At 34.3% G+C, this 13,519-nt stretch overlaps 1 protein-coding gene across 4 annotated transcripts in view; it reads right to left on the bottom strand.

Annotated features, from left to right (window-relative positions):
- The window catches only part of LRP1B (LDL receptor related protein 1B), a 1,824,802-nt gene that overhangs the window by 258,874 nt on the left and 1,552,409 nt on the right, over positions 1-13,519 (bottom strand). For all 4 annotated transcript variants that reach the window (XM_070581263.1, XM_070581262.1, XM_070581261.1 and 1 more), the window contains 5 exons: positions 12,081-12,194; positions 11,690-11,839; positions 9,089-9,211; positions 6,889-7,008; positions 2,430-2,558 (listed from right to left, as the gene is read on the bottom strand). In XM_070581263.1, the coding sequence (XP_070437364.1) occupies positions 2,430-2,558; positions 6,889-7,008; positions 9,089-9,211; positions 11,690-11,839; positions 12,081-12,194 (636 nt within the window). The remainder of the gene's footprint in view (positions 1-2,429; positions 2,559-6,888; positions 7,009-9,088; positions 9,212-11,689; positions 11,840-12,080; positions 12,195-13,519) is intronic.

Raw genomic sequence — 13,519 nt, forward strand, 5'->3', positions numbered from 1 at the left:
GATCAAAATGTGCAATAAAGCCTCAGCAAAAGTTGAAAAGATGGTAACTTGTGCAGAGGAAATAAACTTTCTTATATGCATAAAATCATAGAGGTTTGAATGGATCATTTAAATATCCTCAATTACCTTTTCTTACATTTGAAAGATAAACGCTATGACAGGACGTAAGGTTTGGGCTATTTCGGATACAAAGATCCTCTATACAACGGACGCCAACTAAACTTATTGTGGTAATCATTTCAGAGTGTCCACATATACCAAATCACTATGTTGTACACCTAAAGCTAATACAATGTTATATGTCAATTACATCTCAATTTTTTAAAAAGTAGAAAAAAAGAATCTGCTATATGCCATTTATAATATTATAGTATACTGGGAAGAGGAAGGCTTTGAAAAATTTGCTTTGCCACTTATATTTGTATCCTGAGGAAGCTATTCACCTACTTGGTACATCTGTTTCTTTACTTGTTTAACGAGAATAATGAAATCTATCTGATAAATTTCTTGTAAGAACTAACTAAAGTATATGAAGCAGATCAGCTCATTTTAGGTACTCAATAAATTCCTTGGTGCTCTTTAAAGTCTTATCTATATAACAATTGTTTTTGGCAGATCCCCAAAAACACTTCACTGAGATATTGTGGGAACTCAATAATGTAAATAAGAGCAGCTACCAAAATAATTGATGTATAACGGGCGCTTGAAAAAGTTTAGGTCCCTTCTAATCTCTCCCCTCCATGTCTTAATAGGCATTTTCTTCTACCTAGAACCATTCTCTTTCTTTCTTTGTCCTTCACGACTCAGATAATGTTATTTTCTTAAAATCCTTCCATGAGACTTCTAGGCTTTTTTATATAATTCTTCGTGATGACCTAGTATCTTTTCTGTATATAACTCTGACACTCAATATACCATAATTATTCTTCTACATGCCTATCAGCTCCCTATCCCCAGACTGCCCAAGACTCCACGAAGAAAGGAAAGCTCTGCTTTCAACTCAGTAATGATTGAAATAGAGACATGAATAGGTAAAACAAAAAGGATTCTTTGAATTTAATTAAGTATAATTTATTTTCAACAAATTTATTTTCAAAAATGATATGGAAGCCACATAGGAGCAGCATTAAAAATTACCCATTATAATCAAAGTAAAACTCAGTTGCTAATAACTTCTCTAACTTTGAACTCTGTGACAGCTTATGTAACCGAAGTGAATTATACTAATTCTAATACATGAATTATTCTTTAAAACACTAAGCAACAGAGGCATTAACGCTTTCAAGTCACTTGAGTACAATTTGTTGTATTTTAGCATAATTTACTTAATGGCACCCACGTGGTCCAAAAGTGTTACTATGCCTCCCAGAGTGTTAACTTGCTACAATAGCAACAGTATACTGGGACCATCTGGATCCCTGAATTGATGCATAATCCTTTATTATGTAGCCCTCAGTGGCTCCATTGACCTTTACAGACACACATATCAGTTTCAAGATCAAAGTAAATTGTTCTAGAATAGGATGAGTTCTGTGCATATAGGCCTGCCTGAAAGTTTTCTTTTTCCTTCTCCGCTTTAGCTATCCCCCACGAAAATACACCCACATGCGCACACACTTACATTATGGCTTCAAATACAGTTTTAAAGACCTGAAGACAGCTCATTGGAGAGATGATTGACAGAACTCACTTTAATGAGCACAGTTCACAGCACTGTTTCTGATAAATTGCTCAGCTCAACAGATCTCGTACGTGACCTTGGGACCTACATTCAAATATTCACTCCCTTCAGTCTCCTGATCATGCAAAGCAATTTATCTGAATTTTTACTACTGAATAATTCCCTGAAAATTTCCTGAGGTGACCTAGAGTAAGAAACCTAGTAAATTGTCTGACCTCCAAAGGTGTTCCTCTGGTCCCCCAGCTTCACTCAGCCATATCTATACTATTTTTACCTGACCTAAGGGTTAATACCCTATCTGTACGACTAATAGATGTTTACTGACCTTCTGCTCAGTAGTTACTTAGGATCACAGCCGCCATTTACAGAGTATCTGCAATAGGCAATCTAAAAATCTTTATGGGCAGGGGCGGCGGGGGACATGCTAAAAAGAAAATAACAGCCCTACCACATTCACACATACATTGGGTAGTTACACTATGTCACAAGTGAAATGAAAAATCTGCATTCATCAAAATGGTTTTCAATGGGTAATCCCACTGTGCATGTTTGAAACACTCTGAACAGCGGTTACAGGGGTTGCTGAACTACTATGATGACACCATCCCACCTGATTAGGTCTGATACTACCTATGCGTTCAGGAACAGGGAATGTGAGAGAAAATGTGATAGGCGAGGACTACAGAAACAAATGTCTAAGGATGCTGCAGCGGCTTTCTTTCACACACAGCCCTACAAGTGTTCATACCACAGCCTGCTGTGGAGAGCTCGTCGCTTCCATTTGGACAGTCCCTTTCACCATCACAAAGCCAGTGTCGGGGCACACAGGCATGGGAGCCCTGGCAGCTGAACATGTCAGCCGCACAGGTGATGGCACCTGAAACCCAGAGAAAAAATGTCATTAAGCTCACTATGTGTCCACTGGGAAAGGCCTAACATTTACATTTCCTATAGATAGAAGGGAAGCAGAAGAATGTTGCCAATAGGGAAGAGATTGTAATTATTCAGAATCATCAACTATTGCCCTTCCCCTAGAGATGTCTACACATTTTCCTTTCAGAATGCATTCTTTCCTAATTGCAAGCGTTTTATTTCTTAAAGCCACATGGCAAAAAATTAAAAAGGATCTTTTCTCCTCGTAAAATGTAGCAAAGGATAGAAATGTCATAGAACTGTGAATAAACTGAGATAAAATTTCAAAAGAACTGAACCTACAAGGGTAATAATAATTATAATAGCATTTTTATTGCTTAATATATGTTAAGTACTTAATATACATAAGTACTTAACATATTAACTTATTTAATCCTCACAATAACCTCATCAGTTAGAACTATTATTAGTCTCATTTCTCAGAAAAGGAAACTGAGGCTCAAAGAAGTTGAAAAACTTGCAGAAAGTCACAAGTCACACAGGGTGCTGCCTGCTGAACTGGGAGTCCAAAACCCTTCTGATTCCTAATCACCTTCTCTTAATCACCAATGCCATTATTACTAGTCCCCACCTTGTGTTGTTGAAAAGAACAAATGTATATGTGTTCCCTTTGTATTAGCATATGTAACAAACAGAATCAACCTTTTCTCTACTCTATCAATTCAATGTCCCTTTAGTTGCACGCTGTTGTTTGTCAAAAGTACACAGAAAAAAAATCCTTGTTGACCTTGATTGTAAATTCAAAGGGTCACAGGTGGTTTCTCTTTGCGTCTCCCTATACGGGCATAGGGTAATCACATGAAATTAGAAAATGATTCTTTCTCATGCTGTTTCCCTAGCCTCTAGTACAGTTCTATATATTGAATGGTTTATCTGTTTGTTATTTATATAAAATATTCGTTGAATGAATCAGTAGCATGATCACAAAATCTAACTTTCCTTTAATTTCACTTCCCTGTGATCAAAAGCTGCCCATGAACTACATGCTAAAAAACATAGAGTTATTCAAAAAATGTTAATATTGCCAGGAAGAAAATATGACTGAGGAGACTGATGCAAGATTTTTTTTCCAAAACATTTAAAGCAGTGACCAAAATGCTTTGATTGGATTATCATTATCATCTTACTTTTCAGCCATAGAGTTATGAGCAGAAAATGTTTCTCAGTGCAATCTTTTCAACATGAGTGGCAGCAGGGTGCAAAAGAGCTCCCTGGGAGATCTTTTCCAACATAAACATGCCTGACCCTGACATACACCTTAGCTTGGAGGATGGGATGGCAAGTGAATGTTGAAAAGTCCCCCAGGTAATTCAGATTTGCTCATTTGATTGAGGATCAGTGCTTTAACAGAATGAGTTTTAATATGATTCTACTGCTGGAAGAAATCATAAAACAATCTATTAAATAAGTGTTGCTTTTATTTAAAAATTAATTTACCTGCTACCTATTATGTCTTTAGTATGTTCTATAATAAAATTCTCTTCCTACAGAAATTATTTCCATATTATTCCTCCTTATTATCTATCTTTTCAAGCTTGACATAAGAAAATAAAGTGTCACTTTCACTCATATATTCTCAATTAGTGCTTTAATTTTCATAATATTTTTGTTATTTAGCTTGAGATTCATAAAATGCATTCTTTCTACCAAGAAAGTTTTGATACATGTAAAACTCCTTGTCTGCTTTCTTATTAGCACTCCAATTTGTTCTCAAGGTAAGCATAGTAGATAGAGCATTGATTTGGCTGTTGAGAAATTTAATTCTGTATGACCTTGGAGAAGACTAGTGTCTGAGTTTTACTATCTGTAAAGTGAGGGGTATGACTAGATAATTACTAAGATACCTCAAGCTATGAAACGGCATAAGGCTCTTTGCAGCTAATTTTCTGGCTCCCTTGATAGTGTTCAACAGATTCTGTGTTAAGAGCATGCCAAAACATCATAGTCAATTGGGGAGAAAATGGGCCAAAGAAAAAAATCACATGGCTTCATCCCATTGCTACACTGCCATCTGGAGATACCCTGCCTTCCTCAGGGAAATGAATAGCAAGGGAGAAGGAAAAAAAGCTGAAGGAATTCCAACAGAACTATCTTGTGCACCTACTCAGATATAATATTTGATTGGTAAGCGTCACTGTCCTATTTAGTAAGTATTTCAGAACCCTGAATTCTGGTCCCAGCTCTGTCATCACTGATTTGCTGAGTGACCTCAGGCAAATTTATTAACCTCTGAGAATTTCTCTTTTTTCATCTTTCAAACGATGGAGGTGGACTAGACTACGATTTTCAAAATGGGATCCTCAAATCCTAAGTCAGAACCTCTATGTGCTTATTAAGAAAGCGTGTATTTACAGCCCACATGGGAATATTCGGAGGTGGAGATTAAGAATTTACATGTTTAAGAAACTTTGGAGAAGGATCTTTTGTACACTAAACGTTGAGAACCACTGAGATAAATTATTTATAAAGTTTATTTCCAATACTAAATTATTAGATTCAGTTCATTAACTGATGCTGGATCAAAGCAGTATTTTTTATGTGTTGCCAGCTTGGCAATTAGTATATAAAATGCAGCCTGTAATTAAATTAAATAGACAGAATATTTTGACAAGACATAAACATGTCCATTATCATTTTAACCCTTTTTTGAAAAGAATTATTAGGACACTCATAGATATAGACATAACAATAACACTCTGAAAAATAAAGGCGGGATCAGGAGAAATAGAACAAAAGAGAATGAGAATATATTAGTTTATATAGTGCACATTGGGTAGATCTTTTTGTACGCCCTTAATAGGTAAGGAATTTGAAGAATAAGGAATAAAATGGACCTGCCCATGATCACACAGCTGGAAAACTCAGATATGGGAGAATTCAACTCTGTATGACTTTAGAGTCTTTGCCCCTTCTATTATACTGTATCCATTCAAAAAGGATAGAGGTATCAGTGGAGACATTTAGTATAGGGTTAAACAAAGGGTCAAAAGTAAGATGATTTTAGAGACTGGACACATGCTCAACCCATTGTAAATAGGTAATCTTTTTGTTAAAATTAAAGAAAGATTTAATAGCAAAGTGAAAAAAGTAGTTAAAAGAGACTTTCCAGTTATTGATTAATTTCTTTCTCCTTTCAGACCTTTTTGATAGTGATCTTTCTATGTTGATATTTATCTGTTGTGTAAGTTGTTTCAGTTGTGTAAATAAAAAGCAGATTTGCAGTGGCTTAAATACAAGAAAATAAATTGCCTGCTTTCAGAGGATATCTCCAATTTTATATTATTTACAGAGAACTTCAGTTTAGCTTGAGCATTATAAAATCCTATCTACTTGTCTCCATGGTAGTGACCTAAATAGCAGGCCATAACTTCTGAAATTTAAAAAAGGTCTTAAGTATACTTAACTCTATATGTGCACCTTATTCTATGACTCAAGTCCTTTTCTCTCTAAAATGAAGATAACAACTATGAAACAGGGCTGTTATAATGAATAAAGAATATGTAGCTATAGATACAAACACACATACAAAAACAGATCAGATAGATAAATAGAGAGACATATATAAAATGCCAGGCCAATTACAATAAATTTATAGTGATTAGATTGCTTTCTTCTTCTTTCCTTTTAAGAAATTCAGTTAATATTTTCATTTAAATTCTTTTTTAAAAGTGTTTATTTAAAAGCAATTACTTTGGCTTTGTAGCTGACATATAGCAGGTAAGTAGAGACATCTGACACTATACCTCTAATCCTATAAAGCTGAATTTCAAAGTACATTTTAACATCATATACAATAGCCTCCTTCCTTACATCCCATTTAAAAGAATTCAATGATAATGGTCACTACAATACACACACACACACGTACAAATAGCATGTGTGGCTTGTGGCATTATAAATCAATATAATACTTTTGCAGGGCAACTTAGCAATACATATCAAGAACCACAAAAAAATGTTTGATCATTTGATCCAAGCAATCGCAATCATTGAGATTTATTCCAAGACGTGACTGAAGTCTAAAAATAAAATTTACAAATACATTCATTGTGTCAATATTCAGAGAAAATCCTAAAAATTGAATAACAACTGTACATATAAAAATAGTAGAACAATTGCTTGTCACCAAATAATAAAAACAGCTACACAGAAATGTATGTATAAAATTAATGTTAAATTTAAAACAGTCGAAAACAAAGTTTTAAGTATGCTCTAAAATGATAGAGCATATATATCATACACCTAAAAGTTGAATGAGAACACAAGCAACTCACCACAAATGCTATCACTTTCATCTAATCCATCTCCGCAGTCATCCTCTCCATCACAAATCCAGTGTTTGGAAATACATTTGTTTGTAGAACAAGCAAATTGGTTCCAAGAACAAGAAGAATCTAGAAAACAAACAAGAATGTTTTAGGTGCAAAAGAAAAAAAATCGGTTGAGACCATCTTAGGATAGATCTGACAGTGAGAAAGCTCTTCCTTAGACTTTGTAAAAATCAACCATCTTGTAATAAAACAAGTCAAATTCCTCTTCTCTGTGACAGCTCTATAAAATTTTGACAATAGCTTCCATATTCCCTCTGAGTTTCCAGGTGATACAACCTTGTTCCCTCACCATAATTCTCACAGAGTTGACTGTGAGCTAGTCATCACTCTCCCTTAAGTATATTTCAGTCGGACATTTTTTAAAAAACATGTGTTGCACAGATATAAAGTAAATATTCCAGGTAAAACCTAGTCATCCTTTTTAATTTTTAATCTATTTTTGAAGAAATGGAGAAAAAATTACATCCTAGGCAAGATCACAATATGGTGGACTGATCAGCATATATATTTGTTCTTAAAGATGAGGCAACTAAGGAGGTTGTAGCTCGATGACAAGCCATCAGTTTCATACTTGTACATACTTAACAGTTTGATGTTTTTGTTTCTCTCCCTTGGGAGCAGTTAAGCCTGTCTAATAACATCCAAAATCATTGGCATGGTGGCTGGTATTTTATTAACAAATTATGCATTTTCAATACTGTACTCCCTTTATTTCCCAAGTCAGGTTTGTCATTGCTCTCCTCCACCCTCAGCCTGTCCCTCCCTCAGCATGTTTATAACAAAGAAATATCCAAAAATAAAATCCTCCCAAATTAAAGTGTTCAAAATATGAATTACTATAAAAATAAAACTTATGGTTATGATCCTATAAACTATCTAAAAACTTTGCATCTTTATTTACAATATTTACTTAGACGACCTGTGAAAAGAGAAAAGTTTAGAAAAAGTGAAAAAATAAAATTAAAGAAGATGCAGTCATATAATGGCTTCCTGTCCAGAAATTATGAGTCTACCTAAACTATTTGTAAAGTTCTCTGCTAATCTCATTCAGAATCTGGCTCTAATGTAAAGATATATAGCATCTTAATCAAACAAAATACACCTTCATATTTCATGATGACATTTACTTTTAAGGGAGTTTGACATTTCATAGAAGATTCATTTTTAATCTTTTTTTTCTACTCTGTTCACCACAGCATACGTTATTTGTGTTAAATAAAAAACGTGAATATATGCTTCGTTTCCCTGTAGGAAATTTCTTTGGCCTGGAAATCACAAAATCCATAAGTTTTATAAAATAAATTTTTAAAATGCTTTCTTACTTTGCCAAGTCAAATGAAATAAACATACAGAGATTAAGAGGTAGGTGGTGAAGGATGAGAGTCTGAAGAAATACAAGCTTAAGTAAACTATTTAAAGCTATACATGTAACTAATAGAGACATTTCGAATAATAATATAATAGCCAATAGCAGGCAGGGGGAGTATAATGAGTAGTGTGAGCTAATCCTTATTTTTAATATCAGAAAGCAAATATGTTAGCATCTAAAGTTCGTAAGTCAGGAAATGAAGGTATAAGTATATCATTTAGGTTGACAGAGGTAACCATTAACAAAAACAAGAGAGGTTAGAAAAGCCTGGGGGGCTGGCGCAGGGCCGAGTGGTTAAGTTCACGTGCTCCGCTTCGGTGGCCCAGGGTTTCGCAGGTTCGGATCCTGGGTGCGGACATGGCACCACTCGTCAGGCCATCCTGAGGTGGCATCCCACATGCCACAACTAGAAGGACCCACAACTAAAATATACAACTGTACTGGGGAGATTTGGGGAGAAAAAGCAGAAAAAGAAAAGAATGTTGGCAACAGTCGTTAGCTCAGGTGCGAATCATAAAAAAAAAAAAGAGAGACTAAGAAAGGAACAATCGTTTAAAAAAAAAAGGAAAAGAAAAGTCTGGGACAGGACATTGTTATTCTTCATTATAAGATCTTCTGTTCTATTTTAATTTTTATTATTTTGTATTATTAATAAAAATTAAAATTAAAGTTAAAATCAATGAGCTATATTTTGTATAAAAGCCCAGGTAACAGGACATCAGCATATAAATAATATTATGGCTTATAAAACTAAAGCAAGATATAATGCCTCACCACAGTGGAATTCATCAAGTCCATCCTCACAATCTTTCTGACCATCACATATCCAGGTATTCAAAATGCATCTTCCACTAGGACAACCAAAATAATTCTCTTCACATTTGTGTTTGTTTTGAACTGTGATAAAATACAGAATGTAAAGTTAAATAATTTAAATTAATCTTAGACTTCTGACATACAAGTAGGCAACAAAACAGTAATACTCCTTAAACTGGAAGAAAGAAATAACAAGAAAGCTTGAATAAAAAATGGCTGAGATGTTCTCTTCAAGAATGTCAAGGTCATGAAAACCAAGGAAAGACTAAAACCCTGACACAGAGCAGAGGAGACTAAGGACACAAGATAATCAAATCCAATCCAGGACTGGATCCTGGATCAGACAGAGGATACTCAAGAAAACACCGGCTAACTCCAAAGAATGTGGAGTTAGTTAATAAAAACAAAATAAAATAACTCAGACGACATAAAGTGAGCGAGCCTAAGACCAAAGAATCATATTAGGTGGAAAATAATTGTAATTCTATACTTATAAAAAATAAATAACATTATAAAAATATTAGTGGATCTTTGCTGAGAAAGCATGGAGTTGGGGTTCCTACTGCCTTATATTTTGGGTATGCTGTGACAGGATTTCAGTAAGTATTCTCTATTTTAATGGGGAAAAACAAGTTGCAACGGAATCCCTAAAATTGTTATATCTTGCAGAAACATCACGAGAATAAAAAGTATCTGTATGTAAAATTATTTTACAAATTCTATTTTTTTTAGATTGTGGAGTATTATTATTATCACCTCCAAGAATGTATAGAAAATTCTAGGTTTTTCTTTTTACTGGATATCATCTGTTCCCATGCACCTTCAGGTTGACAGTTTTAGACTGACTGGCCCACAGCCAAACACAAAATAAACCTTAGAGTATATATGCAAAGCACATTATAAAAAGGTCCATTATGACTATTTTAGGATAACAAAAACTATCCCCATTTTATTTTTTTAAATGACAACTTTGAAGATCTAATTAAATATGAAAATAAATTTTTTGAGGGAATTCACCGTTAAACCAAAAAATCTTGAGTGTGCTTTAAGTCTAAGTTTTTCTTAGGACATCGCCTAGATATAACCTAAGGCATTGAGACTGACCTATTCCTGGCTTTCTGTCTGTCTGTCCATCTGTATCATAAGTTTACATGAGTAACCCTTTCTTCCTCAATAAAATAACACTATTAGTGCTGAAAGTTAACCTTTTTAAATAATTTATTAATACTAGAAAGATATAGACACCACAAAAAGGTAAAAAAAAAATATAGATTTAATGGATATCTACTATATGCTGCCTTCAAGATAATTTTCAAAATTATCTTCAGCCCGAATAAAGAATTGTTGTAGAAAGAACATTGGATTAAGAATCTAGACACCCAGGTTCCATGAGTCTAAAATGATCTTTCTATATTTCTTTTAAAATGTTTTATATAAATAAAAATAAAATGAAAAAAAAAATGTGGAAGAGTTGCAGTGAGCCAGAGTCAAGGTCCTCCAGAGAAGCTCTTCCTGGGGTGCAGCTAGCCTTTTCAAACCCAGAAGGAACAAATGCTATCACAGAACATCACCATTGTTGAGCAGGCAAAACCCAAAAGAATCTGCTGTTTCCCAATTAAGTGATAGATTATGAAGTCTTAAGAATACCAGTTCTTCAAAGTAGATCATGTGTGTGCATGTGTGCATGTTTGTGTACACTGGTGTGCAGAATACCCATGAATATAATTTATTAAAATATTTCAAAAAATTATTTTGTATCATTTAAACATGGAAGAAGTAAGTGTAGCAGCAGGGTGGGGAGAGAGATAGCAGTAGGAGAACACATTTAATAGTTTCCTGTACAGCATATTGACTTTTCAGTGATAGTCATTTAACACCTTTCTTTCCTGTATTATTATATATTTAGAATTTGTTTCCTAAATAGTTAGAAAGAAACAGGGTCATGACCTTTTCATAGAAGGCATTCTCCTAAGAATGCAAATGGCACTTTTCAGAGCTTATATAACTAAAGATGGTTAATAGCTATAAATACACCTGTCTAAAAAATAAATAAATACACCTGTCTGACCTTGATCCAATAATGCTAACTATTACCCATGCTATTATGCCAAAAGATTGTGTAAACTGCATCAAACAGCCTAAATGACAATACCAGCTGCATAATAACATTGGGTAAACCCAGTGGTGAGAAACATAGTCTGAATAAATTTTTCCCTTTAGTGTGCGAATAGATGAATAGTTTTTCCTCGGGATGTAATACTTCTGTGGAAGCTTTACAAATTACACATTTTAGGATTTAATCATCAACTTTAAAAGGATTAATAATGAACTGAACATGACAAAGGAAATTGATCCAAATATCGAGTATCATTTGAGTATCATTTCATAACATTTAAAAAGATCAAGTGGCATGTTTAGAACAGGATGATCACTTTTAACTTGGTCTACACTATTTAATTTTAATCTCAACGATTGAATATCAAGAATAAAAATTTATGTCTATTTACATAACTAGCCTTTGAAGCTTCAAGGCAAAGACTATTTTCTTTCTAGACTTACCTGGGCATTTTAATTCATCTGAATAGTCTCCACAGTCGTTAGACCCATCACATATCCAGGTTGGCAGAACACACAGCGAGGTAGAATTACATTTTATGAACCCTGTGGTTTTCACTCCAAGTTTATAGAAATGTGTACAGTCTGTATTATCTAAAAGGAGGTAAACAGAAAAATGAAAAACACCTCATCTGCAAAGATTATAAGCCTTCTGTGTAGGTCACAGAGACGTGAAATGTTAACCTCATTTGAAGAAGTAAATCTGCAATTATCCTACACTACAGGGGTTAATTACGTATCAATTCTGGACGAGGTTCAGTGAAAAGCTGGACTGTGTTCAAAGTAATGCCAAAGGTGCCCAGGCATGAACAACGAAAGGGAGTGAATATCTTACTGCAGTTCTTTTCATCTGAAGCATCTGCACAATCTATGTTCTGGTTGCATCGTGCTGATCTTGGAATGCAGGTCCCATCTGCACAGCGGAACTCAACAGCAGCACAGGTTGAAACTAGAGAAACAGGTAAATAAATAAGTGGATAGAAGAGACAGAAAATGAGCTCTTGCTTTAACATTTTGAATATTTTAATTAATTCATATAATTTTGTTCACTTGTGCTTTTGGAACTCTAGGAAGTCAAACTTGAACCATGGTCCCTATTCCCAAGCTTGGGTTAGATGCCTCATACATCTTCCCCTGTCACATAGTTCTCTCTGTTGTGGTACTTACGATACTGCATTGCAATGACCTGTTGATGTAGCTGCTTCCTCACTAAATTGTAAATGAAAGCAGGAACCATGCCTCATTTGCCATAATAATACCATTCCAGCAGTGAGCCAACATTAAAAAAAACTGAATGTTGCTGAAAATTATGTCTCCTTCCAACTTCAAAAGTACAAGATTATGACACTAAGTAAATGCCTGATGGAGTGTGTACAGGGAAATCCCAATCTGATTGTGAAGAAGAAGTGGAACATTCTCTGTTACAATAGAGAGACAGACAGATAGACAGAGATGTAGACTGAGAGGGAGAAACCACTGAGCATTTGTCTTCTTACTCAAAGAGGGATAGTTCAGCACTGCTAGAAAGTCATCCATGTGTCATACTGCTTTATACAGCCATATCACTAATATTTCATATAGGAAATGTGGATGCCTCACGCAAAGAAACAAATAAATGTGGTATGACTTGTCTCTATTATTGGAAAGTATGGCTTTCCAATTCCCTGCTACGCTTAGATGAAAATCAGTTTCAATACGCTACTGTCATTATATACACTTTGTAGAGAATTGCTTCTTCTGAATCATATTTTCCTTCCTACATTGCTTACACATTCATTACCATACAATGGTTTCCAGCAATATGTTGTGAACAGGTGCATGGCATGCAATGTGTGTTAGATTAACTTGGGTAAGATTTTTACTCCAAATTCAAACTTCCACAGGTTGACTATGTTAATGTACAACCTGAAGGGCTCTGTGATTATGCCACTTGTCCTAGTGTTGATATTTTAAAGAGCCTGTTTAATTATAAATAGAGATTATACCAATTGTAAATGGTTAAAATGCTATCTTAAAATATGCAAATTTTACTCAAGGGTGTGTATGTCATTTGTATTTCATCATGCACAACTCTTATTATATTTAATTCTATCTTGCAATTGTATCCTTATTTGTTTTTAAATGATGATTAGAATAAATGTTTTATTTACAATTTGCAATTATAATTGCCTCACTGTTTTCTTCATTACAAATAACATCTTATCATGTGAAACAGATAATGCTATTATGAGCAGAGAGAAATACACTGTTTCAAACAGGAAAAAATAAATGTTT

This window comes from Equus przewalskii, chromosome 17 (genome assembly GCF_037783145.1).
Source record: "Equus przewalskii isolate Varuska chromosome 17, EquPr2, whole genome shotgun sequence".
NCBI classification, from domain to species: Eukaryota; Metazoa; Chordata; class Mammalia; order Perissodactyla; family Equidae; genus Equus; species Equus przewalskii.